Genomic DNA, 14,398 nt, shown 5'->3' with positions numbered 1-14,398 from the left:
GTCTGAGGGGTTTTGTGAGGGGATTTGGGGGTGCTGAGCAGGATATAGGGGGTCTGAAGGGTTTGGTGAGGGGATTTGGGGGTGCTGGGGAATATTTAGGGGGCTCTGAAAGGTTTAGTGAGGAGATTTGGGGGTGCTGGGCAGCATTTAGGGAGTCTGAAGGGTTTTGGGAGGGGATTTGGGGGCGCTGAGGGGATTTGTAAGGGGATTTGGGGGCCCTGGTGAGGATTCAGGGGGCCCCGAGGGCTTCTCGGAGGCGCTTCAGGGATCTCATGGGGGAACCCGAGGGGGATTTGGGGCGTTTGCGGAATTTCGGGGGTCGCCAGGGAGTCTGAGGGGTTTCGGGGGCTCTTTTTGTGGGGCCTGAGGCATTTTAGGGGCTCTGAGGGACTTTTGGAGGTCTCCGAGGAGGTTTTGGGGGTCTCTGTGGGATTTTTGGGCTCTTTTGCTGGGTTCTGGGGCGTTTTAGGGCTCTGTGAGGGTTTCTTGTGGGGTCTCAGAGGGTTTTTGGGGCTCTTTTTGTGGGGTCTGAGGGTTTCTTGTGGGGTCTCAGAGGGTTTTTGGGGCTCTTTTTGTGGGGTCTGAGGGTTTTTTGGGGTCTCTGAGGGTTTCTTGTGGGGTCTCTGAGGAGTTTTTGGGGTTTCTGTAGGGTTTTTTATTCCAAGGCTTTTAAATTCCACGACTTTTTCTTTTCATTCCTTGATTCCGTTCCCATTTTTTATTCTTTTCCCTCTCCCACATTTCATTTGTGATTTCTTTTTTGTTTGTTTTTTTTTTTTTTTTTTCCCAGGAAATCCCCCTTAAACATCCCAAAAGCCCCCAAAATTCCCAAATTTCTGCTCCAAATCCTCTGGAATTGCACCCAAAGATGTCCAGGAAGCAGCAGCCCAAAGGTAGGAGCTCCCAGAAACCCCAACATTGGGGATTTGAGCCCCAAAAAAATCCCAAAATCTGGGAATTTTTAATGGGGGATTGGGGTTGGGAAAGGGTTAATGGGGAGAGGGAATTTTCAGAGCGGGAAGGGGGAAAACTGGGAGAAAATGGGAGAAAATTTGGGGGAAAATGAGGGAAAAAATTGGGAAAAAAGAGAGAAAATTGGGGAAAAAAGGAGAAATGAGGGAAAATTGGGAAAAAAAGGGGAAAATGGAGGGAAATTGGGGAAGAAAAGGGAGAAAATTGGGAAAAAAACGGGGGAAATGAAAGGAAAATGGGGGAAAATTGGGAAAATTCCCCAATTTTGAGACAACATCCCCCAGATAACCCAGATTTAAAGGCAAAAATAAAATCCCCAAATCCCCTTTTCGAACCCCACAATTCCCAGGGTTTCCCCCCCCCCGCTTTTTTCCAGGGATTTTTTCCCCTTTTTCCAGGGAATTTTTCCTTTTTTCCCCTGGATTTCCCCCCCTTTTCCAGGGTATTTTTCCCTGGATTTTCTCTTTTTTCCAGGGAATTTTCCCCCTTTTTCCCTGGATTTCCCCCATTTTTCCCAGGGATTTTTCCTTTTTTCCCCCCTGGGTTTCCCCTGTTTTTTCTAGTGCTTCTTTCCAGAGAATTTCCCCCTTTTTTCCCTGGATTTTTCCCTTTTCCCAGGAATTTTTCCCCTTTTTCCCCCCACGTTTTCCCTTTTTTCCAGGAGCCTTTTCCAGGTTTTTTTTGGGATTTGGGGAGGATTTCCCTGGAGGGGCCTCGTTTTGTCTTTATTTGCCTGGAATGAATTATTGAGAGGCAATTCCAGCCCTTTCCCGGGGGAAATCCGGGATTTCCTGGGATCAGTTTCCCATTTGCTTTGCCAGATGGAGCCCAGGGGATGATCCCCAAAAAAAAATTGGGATTTGGGGGTGGGAAAAGTGGGGTTTTGGGGGGGGGAATGGGGATTTTGGGGAAAAATGGGAATTTTGGGGGGGGAATTGGGGAGGAAGTTTGGGATTTTGGAGGGAAATTGGGATTTTTGGGGGAATTGGGGGGGAAATTTGGGATTTTGGGGTGAATTGGGGGGGGAAATTGGGATTTTTGGGGGAATTGGGGGGGAAATTTGGGATTTTGGGGGGAATTAGGGGGGAAATGGGAATTTGGGGGGGAGTTAGGGGGGAAATTTGGGATTTTTTGGGGGGAATTAGGGGGGAAATGGGAACTTTGGAGGAAAATGTGAGAATCTGGGGGGGAAGACTGGGATTTTGTGGGGAAAATGGGGGAATTTGGGCTCAGCATTCCCAGGGAATTCCAGGAATTCTGGGAATGTGGCTGAGCGTTCCCAGGGGATGCAGGGCGGGGCGCTCAGCGTGCGCTGTCCCGCAGATCCCTCGGGGTTCGTGTTCGACGTCCGCTCCGGGGCCGTGCGGGCGCAGGGCGGCTGCTGCGAGAACATGCGCCAGAAGGTGCCGCAGCCCGGGACTGCCCGGGACCGCTCCCCCTTCCTTTCCCAGGGTTTTCCCTGATTTTCCAGGTTTTCCCACGGTTTGCCCCAATTTCCCCATGGTTTTCCCATGGTTTTCCCTGATTTTCCAGGTTTTCCCACGGTTTTCCCCAATTTCCCCATGGTTTTCCCATGGTTTTCCCTGTCTTTCCAGGTTTTCCCATGGTTTTCCCCAATTTCCCCATGTTTTTCCCAGGGTTTTTCCATAGACCTTCCCATAGATTTTTCCCCATGGTTTTCCCCATGGTTTTCCCTGTTTTCCCATGGTTTTCCCATGGTTTTTCCATAGACCTTCCCATAGATTTTTTCCCATGGTTTCCCCATGGTTTTCCCTGTTTTTCCTGTTTTTCCAGGTTTTCCCATGGTTTGCCCCCAATTTCCCCATGGTTTTCCCATGGTTTTCCCTGTCTTTCCAGGTTTTCCCATGGTTTTCCCCAATTTCCCCATGTTTTTCCCAGGGTTTTTCCATAGACCTTCCCATAGATTTTTCCCCATGGTTTTCCCATGGTTTTCCCTGTTTTCCCATGGTTTTCCCATGTTTTCCCCAGGGTTTTTTCCATAGACCTTCCCATAGATTTTCCCCCATGGTTTCCCCATGGTTTTCCCTGTTTTTCCATGTTTTCCCTGTTTTTCCAGGTTTTCCCATGGTTTTCCCCAATTTCCCCATGTTTTTCCCAGGGTTTTTCCATAGACCTTCCCATAGATTTTTTCCCCATGGTTTTCCCATGGTTTTCCCTGTTTTCCCATGGTTTTCCCATGGTTTTTCCATAGACCTTCCCATAGATTTTTTCCCATGGTTTCCCCATGGTTTTCCCTGTTTTTCCTGTTTTTCCAGGTTTTCCCATGGTTTGCCCCAATTTCCCCATGGTTTCCCCATGGTTTTCCCTGTTTTTTCCAGGTTTTCCCATGGTTTGCCCCAATTTCCCCATGGTTTTCCCAGGGTTTTTCCATAGACCTTCCCATAGATTTTTCCCCATGGTTTCCCCATGGTTTTCCCTGTTTTTCCATGTTTTCCCTGTTTTTCCAGGTTTTCCCATGGTTTTCCCCAATTTCCCCATGGTTTTCCCAGGGTTTTTCCATAGACCTTCCCATAGATTTTTTCCCATGGTTTCCCCATGGTTTTCCCTGTTTTTCCAGGTTTTCCCATGGTTTTCCCCAATTTCCCCATGTTTTCCCATGGTTTTTCCATAGATTTCCCCCCCCCCGTTTTTCCCCAGTTTTTCTCGTGTTTTCCCCATGGATTTCCCATGGTTTCCCATAGAGTTCCCCATGTTTTTCCCCGATTTTCCCATGTTTTTTCCATGTTTTCCCATGGTTTTTCCATAGATTTTCCCCCCTGTTTTTCTTGTTTTTTCCCCACGTTTTCCCATGGTTTTCCCCACGTTTTTCCCCACGTTTTCCCCACGTTTTCCCACGTTTTTCCCCACGTTTTCCCCACGTTTTCCCCACGTTTTCCCACGTTTCCCATGGATTTCCCCGTGTCCCCAGGTGCAGGCCGTGCGGGCCGTGGTTCCCAACCGCAGCAACACCGAGATCGTGCTGGTGCTGCAGCACTTCGACAACGCCGTGGACAGAGCCGTGCAGGCCTTCATGGAGGGTGGGGATTCCGGGGAAATCCCGGAATTCCGGGAATGCTGGGAGCCAATTCAGGGGTCTGGGGGGCTGGAGAGGGAATCTGGGGGGTTTGGGGTGGATTTTGAGGATTTGGGATGGGATTCTGGGGGTTTGAGAGGGGATTTGGGACGGGATTTTGGGGACAGAGCCGTGCAGGCCTTCATGGAGGGTGGGGATTCCGGGGAAATCCGGGAATTCCGGGAATGCTGACAGGGAATTCAGGGGTCTGGGGGGCTGGAGAGGGAATTTGGGGGGGTTTGGGGTGGATTTTGAGGATTTGGGAGGAAGTTTTGGAGGGGATCTTGGGGAAGTTTTGGAGGGGATCTTGGGGACAGAGCCGTGCAGGCCTTCATGGAGAGTGGGGATTCCGGGGAAATCCGGCAATTCCGGGAATGCTGAGAGGGAATTCAGGGGTTTGGGGACAAAATGCAGGGGACTGGGGGGCTGGAGAGGGAATCTGGGGGGGTTTGGGGGGATTTGGGAGGGGATTTTTGGGATTTGGGGTGGAATTTCTGGGAGTTTTGGGATTTTGGTGATTTGGGGTGGGATTTCTGGGAATTTGGGATTTCTGGGATTTGGGGGATGGGATTTCTGGGAATTTGGGATGGGATTTTTGGGATTGAAATTCCCTGCACGTGGAATTTTGGGGAATTTTGGGAATTGGAAGGAATTTGAGCTGGAATTGTTGGGATTTGGAGGTGACTGGAGGAAATTTGGAAGGGAATTTTTGGGATTCAGGAGAATTTGGGATGGAATTTGGGGAATTCTCCTTTTTTCCCCTCCCTCATTCCCAGTTTTTTCCCATTTTTTTTCCAGGGAATGCCAGCGAGGTGCTCAAGGAATGGACAGTGACTGGGAAAAAAAAGGTAATTCCCAAAAATCCCCCAAACCCCCCCCCCCCCCCAGAACCCCCCAAAAATTCAAAAAAAAATCCAAAAAAATCCCCCAAAAATCCCCAATTTCTTCCCAGTTTTGTCCCTTTTTATCCCAATTAAAACATGGATTCTCCCCATTTTTCTCTCCATTTTTCCTCTTTTTTTCCCAGTTAAAATATTCATTCTCCCCCCAATTTTTTCCAGTTTATCCCAATTAAAAAATGTATATTCCCCCATTCCCCCCCCAATTTCCCCCCATTTTCCCATTTTCCCCAACTTTTCCCCAACTTTTCCCCAACTTTTCCCCATTTCCCCCCAGTTTTCCCTTTTTTTTCCCAATTTCCCCCTTTTTCTCCAAATTTCCCCCCATTTTTTCCCATTTCCCCATTTTTCCCATTTTCCCCAACTTTTCCCTCATTTTTTCCTTTTTTCCCAATTTTCCCCCATCTTCTCCCAATCTTTCCCCATTTTCTCCCCACTTCCCCTCATTTTTTCCTTTTTCCAATTTCCCCCCATTTTCCCCCAATTTCCCCCCATATTTTCCCATTTTCTCCCAATTTTCCCACATTTTCCCCCAATTTCCCCTCATTTTTTCCCATTTCCCCCCATTTCCCCCCAATTTTCCCATTTTCCCCCCATTTTCCCCCATTTTCTCCCAATTTTCCCCCAATTTCTCCCAATTTCCCCCCATTTTTTCCCATTTCTCCCAATTTTTCCCCCGTTATTTCCCCAGAACAAGAAGAAAAAGCCCAAAGCCAAGGCCCAGCCCGGCCCCTGCCCCCCGGCCCCGCCCGGCCCCGGGCAGGAGGAAAACTGGGAAAAGCTGGAAAAGCTGGAAAAGCTGGGAAAAGTGGGAACAGCCATCAACGGTTTCCATGGCAACCGCTGCCCCTCCCTGGAGTCGCTCAGCGACGGCGCCGAGGCCGCGCCAGGTCCGGGGATCCGGGAATTCCGGGAATTCCGGGGGGATCCGGGAATTCTGGGGAGATCCAGGGGGATCCGGGAATTCCGGGGGGATCTGGGAATTCCGGGGGGATCCGGGAATTCTGGGGGGATCCGGGAATTCCGGGGGGATCCGGGAATTCTGGGAGGATCTGGGAATTCCGGGGGGATCCGGGAATTCTGGGGGGATCCGGGAATTCCGGGGGGATCCGGGAATTCTGGGGAGATCCAGGGGGATCCGGGAATTCCGGGGGGATCTGGGAATTCCGGGGGGATCCGGGAATTCTGGGGGGAGTCTGGGAATTCTGGGGGGATCCAGGGGGATCCGGGAATTCCGGGGGGATCTGGGAATTCCGGGGGGATCCGGGAATTCCGGGGGGATCCGGGAATTCCGGGGGAATCCAGGAATTCCGGGGGGATCCGGGAATTCTGGGGAGATCCAGGGGGATCCGGGAATTCCGGGGGGATCTGGGAATTCCGGGGGGATCCGGGAATTCCGGGGGGATCCGGGAATTCTGGGGGGAGTCTGGGAATTCTGGGGGGATCCAGGGGGATCCGGGAATTCCGGGGAGATCCGAGAATTCTGGGGCGATCCGGGGGAAATTTGGGGATTCTGGGGGGACTTTGGGAATTCTGGCAGGAATTTCAGGAAATTTGGGGATTGTGGCGGGAATTCTGCGGGGAAAATGGGGGAAATTTGGGAATTCTGGGGGGAATTTGAGGATTTTGGGGGAGATTTGGGGATTCTGGGGGGAATTTGGGGAAATGTGGGGGGGATTTTGGGGGGGAAAATGGGGATTTTGGGGGAATTAGGGGGAAATTTAGGAACAGTTTGGGAATTTTGGGTGGAATTTGGGGAATTCTGGGGGAATTTGGGGATTTTGGGGGAAATTTGGGAATTCTGGAGGGAAATTCAGGAATTCTGGGGGAAATGTGGGATTTGGGAATGGGAGCGGGATTTTGGGGGAAATTCCAGGAATTCTGGGGGAAAATCCGGGAATTCTGGGGGAAGTGCAGGATTTGGGGAAGGGATTTTCCTGGGATTTTCCTGGGATTTTGCCTTTTCCCAGCCCTTGAGAACGGAATTCCGGCTTTTCCTGCCCCAGCCCGGCCCCCGAGCCCGGCCCGGAGCCTCCGGAGCGGCCCCGGGGGGAGAAAAATGGGTGAGGAAAACTGGGGGGAGAAAATGGGAAAAAATGGGAAAAATGGGAAAACTGGGGGGGAAATGGGAAAATTTGGGGGAAAATGGGGAAAAACTCAGGAAAAACGAGGAAAGGCCGTCGGAGGCTTGGGAACATTTCCCCATTTTCCCATCCCATTATTTCCATTTTCCCGTGTTTTCCCATCCCATTTTCCCATTTATTCCCGTTGATTCCCTGTTTATTCCCCATTTATTCCCATTTTTCCCTGTTTATTCCCGTTTATTCCCGTTTTCCCGTGGCAGGCTGCAGCCCGGAGCGCTCCCTGAAGGCTCATTCCCGTTTTTTTCCCCGTTTATTCCCGTTTTTCCCCCGTTTATTCCCGTTTTCCCGTGGCAGGCTGCAGCCTGGAGCGCTCCCTGAAGGCTCATTCCCGTTTTTTCCCGTTTATTCCCGTTTTTTCTCTGTTTATTCCCGTTTTTCCCCCGTGGCAGGCTGCAGCCTGGAGCGCTCCCTGAAGGCTCATTCCCATTTTTCCCCCGTTTATTCCCGTTTATTCCCATTTTTTCCCGTTTTTTTCCCGTGGCAGGCTGCAGCCTGGAGCGCTCCCTGAAGGCTCATTCCCGTTTTTCCCCCGTTTATTCCCGTTTATTCCCGTTTATTCCGGTTTTTCCCCGTTTATTCCCGTTTTTCCCCCGTGGCAGGCTGCAGCCTGGAGCGCTCCCTGAAGGCTCATTCCCGTTTTTCCCCCGTTTTTTCTCCGTTTATTCCCGTTTTTCCCCCGTGGCAGGCTGCAGCCTGGAGCGCTCCCTGAAGGCTCATTCCCGTTTTTCCCCGTTTATTCCCGTTTATTCCCGTTTATTCCCGTTTATTCCCGTTTTCCCCCCGTTTATTCCTGTTTTCCCCGTGGCAGGCTGCAGCCTGGAGCGCTCCCTGAAGGCTCATTCCCATTTTTTCCCCCGTTTATTCCCGTTTATTCCCGTTTTTCCCCCGTTTATTCCCGTTTTCCCCGTGGCAGGCTGCAGCCTGGAGCGCTCCCTGAAGGCTCATTCCCGTTTTTTCCCGTTTATTCCCGTTTTTTCTCCGTTTATTCCCGTTTTTCCCCCGTGGCAGGCTGCAGCCTGGAGCGCTCCCTGAAGGCTCATTCCCATTTTTTCCCCCGTTTATTCCCGTTTATTCCCGTTTTTCCCCCGTTTATTCCCGTTTTTCCCCCGTGGCAGGCTGCAGCCTGGAGCGCTCCCTGAAGGCTCATTCCCGTTTTTTCCCGTTTATTCCCGTTTTTTCTCTGTTTATTCCCGTTTTTCCCCCGTGGCAGGCTGCAGCCTGGAGCGCTCCCTGAAGGCTCATTCCCGTTTATTCCCATTTTTCTCCGTTTATTCCCGTTTATTCCCGTGGCAGGCTGCAGCCTGGAGCGCTCCCTGAAGGCTCATTCCCGTTTATTCCCGTTTTTCCCCCGTTTATTCCTGTTTTTTCCCCCGTTTATTCCCGTTTTTCCCCCGTGGCAGGCTGCAGCCCGGAGCTCTCCCTGAAGGCTCATTGCCATTTTTCCCCGTTTTTCCCCCGTTTATTCCCGTTTTTCCCCCGTGGCAGGCTGCAGCCTGGAGCGCTCCCTGAAGGCTCATTCCCATTTTTCCCCCGTTTATTCCCGTTTATTCCCGTTTTTTTCCCATTTTTTCCCGTTTTCCCCCGTGGCAGGCTGCAGCCTGGAGCGCTCCCTGAAGGCTCATTCCCATTTTTTTCCCCCGTTTATTCCTGTTTATTCCCGTTTTTCCCCCGTTTATTCCCGTTTTTCCCCCGTGGCAGGCTGCAGCCCGGAGCTCTCCCTGAAGGCTCATTCCCATTTTTCCCCGTTTTTCCCCCGTTTATTCCCGTTTATTCCCGTTTTTCCCCCGTGGCAGGCTGCAGCCTGGAGCGCTCCCTGAAGGCTCATTCCCATTTTTCCCCGTTTATTCCGGTTTTTCCCCCGTTTTTTCCCGTTTTTCCCCCGTGCCAGGCTGCAGCCTGGAGCGCTCCCTGAAGGCTCATTCCCGTTTATTCCCATTTTTTCCCCGTTTATTCCCGTTTTTCCCCCGTGCCAGGCTGCAGCCTGGAGCGCTCCCTGAAGGACCTGCAGCGCTGCTCGGTGGCGCTGGCGCGGTTCCGGGCGCTGCTGCGCGAGGAGGTGGAGACGTCGCTGCGCAGAGTGCGGCTGGCGTTCGGAGAGATCCAGAGCTGGTGCGGAACGCGGGAATTCCCGGGGAAAACCGGGAATCCTGGGGGGGGAAAACCCGGAATAATGGGGGGAAAATGGGAATTCAGGGGGAAAACCCGGGGATTCAGAGGGGAAAAAATGGGAATTTGGGGGGAAAATGGGGATTCAGGGGGAAAATGGGAATTCTGGGGGGAGAAAATGGGAATTCAGGGGGGAAAAATGGGAATTCTGGGGGAAAATGGGGATTCAGGGGGGAAAAAATGGGAATTCGGGGGAAAAAATGGGAATTCTGGGGGAAAATGGGGATTCACAGGGGAAAAAAAGCAATTCCATGGGGGAAAACAGGAATTTTGGGGGGGAAATTGGAATTCTGGGGGGAAATGGGAATTCCTGGGATAAAAATGGGAATTGCAGGTGGAAAAATGGGAATTCTGGGAGTTTGGGATGGGCTGGGCTCAGGAATTTGGGAATTCCAGGGGGAAAATGGGAATTCCGGGGGTTTGGGATGCAGAGCTCCCTGAGGAGAGTGCGGCTGGTGTTCAGCGAGATCCAGAGCTGGTCAGGAATTCCCAAATTCCGGGGAAAATGGGAATTCCGGAGGTTTGGGATGGGCTGGAGCCACCTGGCAAGGGGGTGATGGGAAAACGGGATTTGGGGAATTTTGGGGGGATTTTTTGGGGAATTTTGGGGGGATTTTTTGGGAATTTTGGGGGGATTTTTTGGGGAATTTTGGGGGGATTTTTTTGGAATTTTGGGGGGATTTTTTGGGGAATTTTGGGGGCATTTTTTGGGGAATTTGTGCAGGAATTCCTTCTGCTGCTCCTTCCCAGCCGCAATTCCCGATATTCCCGCGGCTCCGGCGCCCCCTGGCGGCGATTCCCGGAATTCCTGCGGCGCTTTCCCAGCCCTTCCCTTCCCTTCCCTTCCCTTCTCTTCCCTGTTTTTCCTCTTTTTTTCCCCTCTTTTCCCGGTTTTCCCCCCTTTTCCCCCATTTTCCCAGGTTTTCCCCCATTTTTCCCACCCCAGCCCTGAATCTCTTCCTTTTCCCTCACTTTTCCCTGCTTTTCCCCACTTTTCCAGGGGTTCCCTGCCTTTCCCAACCAAATCTCTTCCCTTTTCCCTGGTTTTTCCCCATTTTCCCCATTTTTTCCCTGTCTTTCCCACCCTATCCCTACCCCTCTCCCTTTCCCCCTTCTTTCCCCATTTTTTCCATTTTCCCTCTTTTCCTCTCATTTTCCCCCTGATTTTCCCATTCCAGCTCTAAATCTCTTCCTTTCCCCCGGGTTTTTCCCCATTTTCCCCATTTCCCCCTGGTTTTCCCTGCTTTTTTCCCAGTTTTTCCCCATTTTTCTCCTCCAGCCTCATGGATCGGGAGGTCGCTCTGCTGGCCGAGATGGACAAAGTCAAGGCAGAAGCAAGTGAGGAGAATTCCCAAATTCCTGGTTTTTATCCCAAACTCCCGATGTTTTATCCCAAACTCCCAGTTTTTATCCCAAATTCCAATGCTTATTCCCAAATTCCTGGTGTTTATTCCCAAATTCCCGTTTTCCCTCCCCAGTGGATCTGCTCTCCCTGCGGCAGCGCCGGGCCGTGATTCCCGGTGTTTATTCCCGGTTTTTATTCCCCAATTCCCGTTTCCGTCCCCAGTGGATCTGCTCTCCCTGCGGCAGCGCCGGGCCGTGATTCCCGGTGTTTATTCCCGGTTTTTATTCCCAAATTCCCATTTTCCGTCCCCAGTGGATCTGCTCTCCCTGCGGCAGCGCCGGGCCGTGATTCCCGGTGTTTATTCCCGGTGTTTGTTCCCAAATTCCCGTTTTCCGTCCCCAGTGGATCTGCTCTCCCTGCGGCAGCGCCGGGCCGTGATTCCCGGTGTTTATTCCCGGTGTTTGTTCCCCAATTCCCGTTTTCCGTCCCCAGTGGATCTGCTCTCCCTGCGGCAGCGCCGGGCCGTGATTCCCGGTGTTTATTCCCGGTGTTTATTCCCCAATTCCCGTTTTCCGTCCCCAGTGGATCTGCTCTCCCTGCGGCAGCGCCGGGCCGTGATTCCCGGTGTTTATTCCCGGTTTTTATTCCCCAATTCCCGTTTTCCGTCCCCAGTGGATCTGCTCTCCCTGCGGCAGCGCCGGGCCATGATTCCCGGTGTTTATTCCCGGTTTTTATTCCCCAATTCCCGTTTTCCGTCCCCAGTGGATCTGCTCTCCCTGCGGCAGCGCCGGGCCGTGATTCCCGGTGTTTATTCCCGGTTTTTATTCCCAAATTCCCGTTTTCCGTCCCCAGTGGATCTGCTCTCCCTGCGGCAGCGCCGGGCCGTGATTCCCGGTGTTTATTCCCGGTGTTTGTTCCCAAATTCCCGTTTTCCGTCCCCAGTGGATCTGCTCTCCCTGCGGCAGCGCCGGGCCGTGATTCCCGGTGTTTATTCCCGGTTTTTATTCCCCAATTCCCGTTTTCCGTCCCCAGTGGATCTGCTCTCCCTGCGGCAGCGCCGGGCCGTGATTCCCGGTGTTTATTCCCGGTTTTTATTCCCCAATTCCCGTTTCCGTCCCCAGTGGATCTGCTCTCCCTGCGGCAGCGCCGGGCCGTGATTCCCGGTGTTTATTCCCGGTGTTTATTCCCAAATTCCCGTTTTCCGTCCCCAGTGGATCTGCTCTCCCTGCGGCAGCGCCGGGCCGAGGCGCTGCGGGCTCTGACCGAGGCGGCCCCGGGGATGTCGGAGGAGCAGCTGCTGGAGCTGCGCGCTGACATCAAGGTGAGCCCGGAATTCCCGGAATTCCGGCCCCAATCCGGGGGAATTCTGACCTCAGCCCTGTGGGAATTCCTGACCCCAATCCCTGAGAATTCTGACCCCAATCCTGTGGGAATTCCAGCCCCAATCCCGTGGGAATTCTGACCCCAATCCCTGGGAATTCCTGATCCCAATGCCGTGGGAATTCCTGAATCCTGTGGGAATCCTGACCCCAATCCCGTGGGAATTCCTGCTTTTCCCTGTCCCATTCCCATTGGAAATTCCCATTTTCCCCAGCCCCATTCCAGGTGAGAATCCCAGTGGGAATTCCCATTTTCCCTGCCCGTTCCCACGGGAATTCCCAGTGGGAATTCCCATGGAAGTTCCCATTTTCCCTGCCCGTTCCCACGGGAATTCCCATGGAAGTTCCCATTTTCCCTGCCCGTTCCCACGGGAATTCCTGCTGTTCCAGCACTTTGTGAGCGAGCGGAAGTTCGATGAGGAGCTGGGCCGGGCCGGGCGCTTCGGCTGCGACCTGGAGGGGCTGCGGGGCAGCATCGGAGCCTTCGGGACAGGTGGGTCCGGAATCCCGGGAGAATCCCAGAGAGACCCGGGGAAATCAAGGGAAAAACCTGGGAAAATCCCAGAAAAACCCTGAGGAAATCCTGGGGAAAATCCTGGAAAAAACCCAGGAAAACCCTGAGGAAATCCTGGGGAAAATCCCGGGAAAAACCCTCAGGAATCTGCCTGGGCTTCGGGCCAGGTGGGTCCAGAATTCCGGGAAAATGCCAGGAAAATCCCGTGGGAATTTCCCCTGGTGCAGCCAGGGCGGGTCTGGGGTCTCCCTGGGAGCCCGGCCCTGCTCCCAGTGCTCCCAGTGCTCCCAGTCCCATTAATCCCAGTGCTCCCAGTGCTCCCAGTCCCATTAATCCCAGTGCCATTCCCAGTGCTCCCAGTCCCATTAATCCCAGTGCTCCATTCCCAGTGCTCCCAGTGCTCCCAGTCCCATTAATCCCAGTCCCATTCCCAGTCCCATTCCCAGTGCTCCCAGTCCCTCTCTCTCCGCAGTTTCCCACCCCAGGCCGAGCTATTCCAGCCGCTCCCGCTGCAGCTCCGGCCCCGGATCCTCGGGATCGGCAACAACGGGATCAACCCTGGGATCAACCACGGGATCCTCGGGATCAGCAGTGGGATCAACAACGGGATCAACGCCGGGATCCTCGGGATCGGCCCCAGCATTCCCGAGGGGATCGGCCCCGGGATCCCCCCTGGAATTCCCGGGATCCCCCAAGGACGGCACCGCCCCAACCGAGCCACCCCCGGCCCCACAGGTGGGGCTGGAACAGCGGGATCGGGATCGGGATTTGGGATGGGGACTTGGGATTTGGGATGGGTACAGGGACTGGGATGGGGATTTGGGATGGGTACAGGGACTGGGATGGGGATTTGGGATTTGGGTGGGGATCAGGACTAGGGGGAATGGGATCAGGTTCAGGACTGGGATTGGGACCGGAATTGGGATCAGGAGTGGATTTGGGATCGGGATCAGGAATGGGATCGGGTTTGGGATTGGGTTTGGGATCAGAGGGGCTGGGGCTGGGATTTGGGATCCAGGCTCTCCCCCCTTTTCTCTCCCATCCTTCCCAGAATTTGGGGGTTCAGGGTTTTTCTCTGGGATTGGGATTTGGGATCCAGCTTTCCCTCCTTCCTCGGGATTTGGGATCATTTCCCCCTTTTCCCGCAGCCCCCGCAGCGGAGCCGGAAAGCGCCGGGAGCAGCCGGAGCCCGCCCTTCCCCCCAGCGCCCCCCGGGGACCCCCAAAAACCCCGGGAACCCCAAAAACCCCAAATCCCCCGGGAGCCCCGAAACCTCAGAAAACCCCAAATCCCCCGGGATTCCCAAAAACCCCAAATCCCCCGGGAGCCCCGAAAACCCCAAATCCCCCGGGATTCCCAAAAACCTCAAATCCCCTGAGAACCCCAAATCCCCCGGGAACCCCAAATCCCCCAAATGCCCCGGGAGCCCCGGAGCCGGCCGGAGCCGCGTGGGGCCGGGGAAGCCGCGCCGGAGCCGCCCCGAGGGGGGAAATTCCTGAGACCCCGAAAGCGGGATCGGGATTTGGGATCGGGATTTGGGATCAGGATCGGGATCAGGATTTGGGATCGGGATCCCATCCCGGCCACGTTTACAGCCCCCACTCGGTGCCATTTCCCCTTTTCCCCGTTGTTTTTTTCTTCTTTTTCCCCATTTCTCCTTTTTTTTCCCTCTTTTTTTCCATTTCCCCCCATTTTTTTCCTCCTTTTTTCCTTTTTTTCCTTCTTTTTTCCACTTTTTTTCCCCTTTTTTTCTTCACTTTTTTCCCCTTTTTAAATTTTTTCCCTTTTTTTCCAGTTTTCCCCTCTTTTGTCCTTTTCCCCCTTTTTTCCCTTTTTCCCCTTTCCCCTCATTTTTTCCTTTTTTCCATTTTCCCCATCTTTTTCCTTCTTTTTTCCCCTTTTTCCA

General features: G+C 53.3%; 1 protein-coding gene across 1 annotated transcript; it reads left to right on the top strand.

Moving 5' to 3' along the window:
- The first annotated feature begins 773 nt into the window (after nt 1-773).
- Nucleotides 774-13,370, top strand: LOC137467866 (spermatogenesis-associated serine-rich protein 2-like). Its single transcript, XM_068179282.1, has 12 exons — nt 774-893; nt 2,296-2,375; nt 3,902-4,010; nt 4,844-4,893; nt 5,636-5,834; nt 9,062-9,197; nt 9,718-9,732; nt 10,534-10,592; nt 11,811-11,920; nt 12,369-12,471; nt 12,965-13,083; nt 13,365-13,370. Exons 1-12 carry the CDS (start codon nt 869-871, stop codon nt 13,368-13,370), a joined length of 1,011 nt encoding a protein of 336 aa, XP_068035383.1. The 5' UTR covers nt 774-868.
- Nucleotides 13,371-14,398: the final 1,028 nt, after the last annotated feature.

The sequence above is a fragment of the Anomalospiza imberbis genome, unplaced genomic scaffold (genome assembly GCF_031753505.1).
Source record: "Anomalospiza imberbis isolate Cuckoo-Finch-1a 21T00152 unplaced genomic scaffold, ASM3175350v1 scaffold_824, whole genome shotgun sequence".
Classification (NCBI taxonomy): domain Eukaryota; kingdom Metazoa; phylum Chordata; class Aves; order Passeriformes; family Viduidae; genus Anomalospiza; species Anomalospiza imberbis.
The sequence above is the reverse complement of the archived record's forward strand: the minus strand, read 5'-3'. Positions and strand labels throughout refer to the sequence as shown.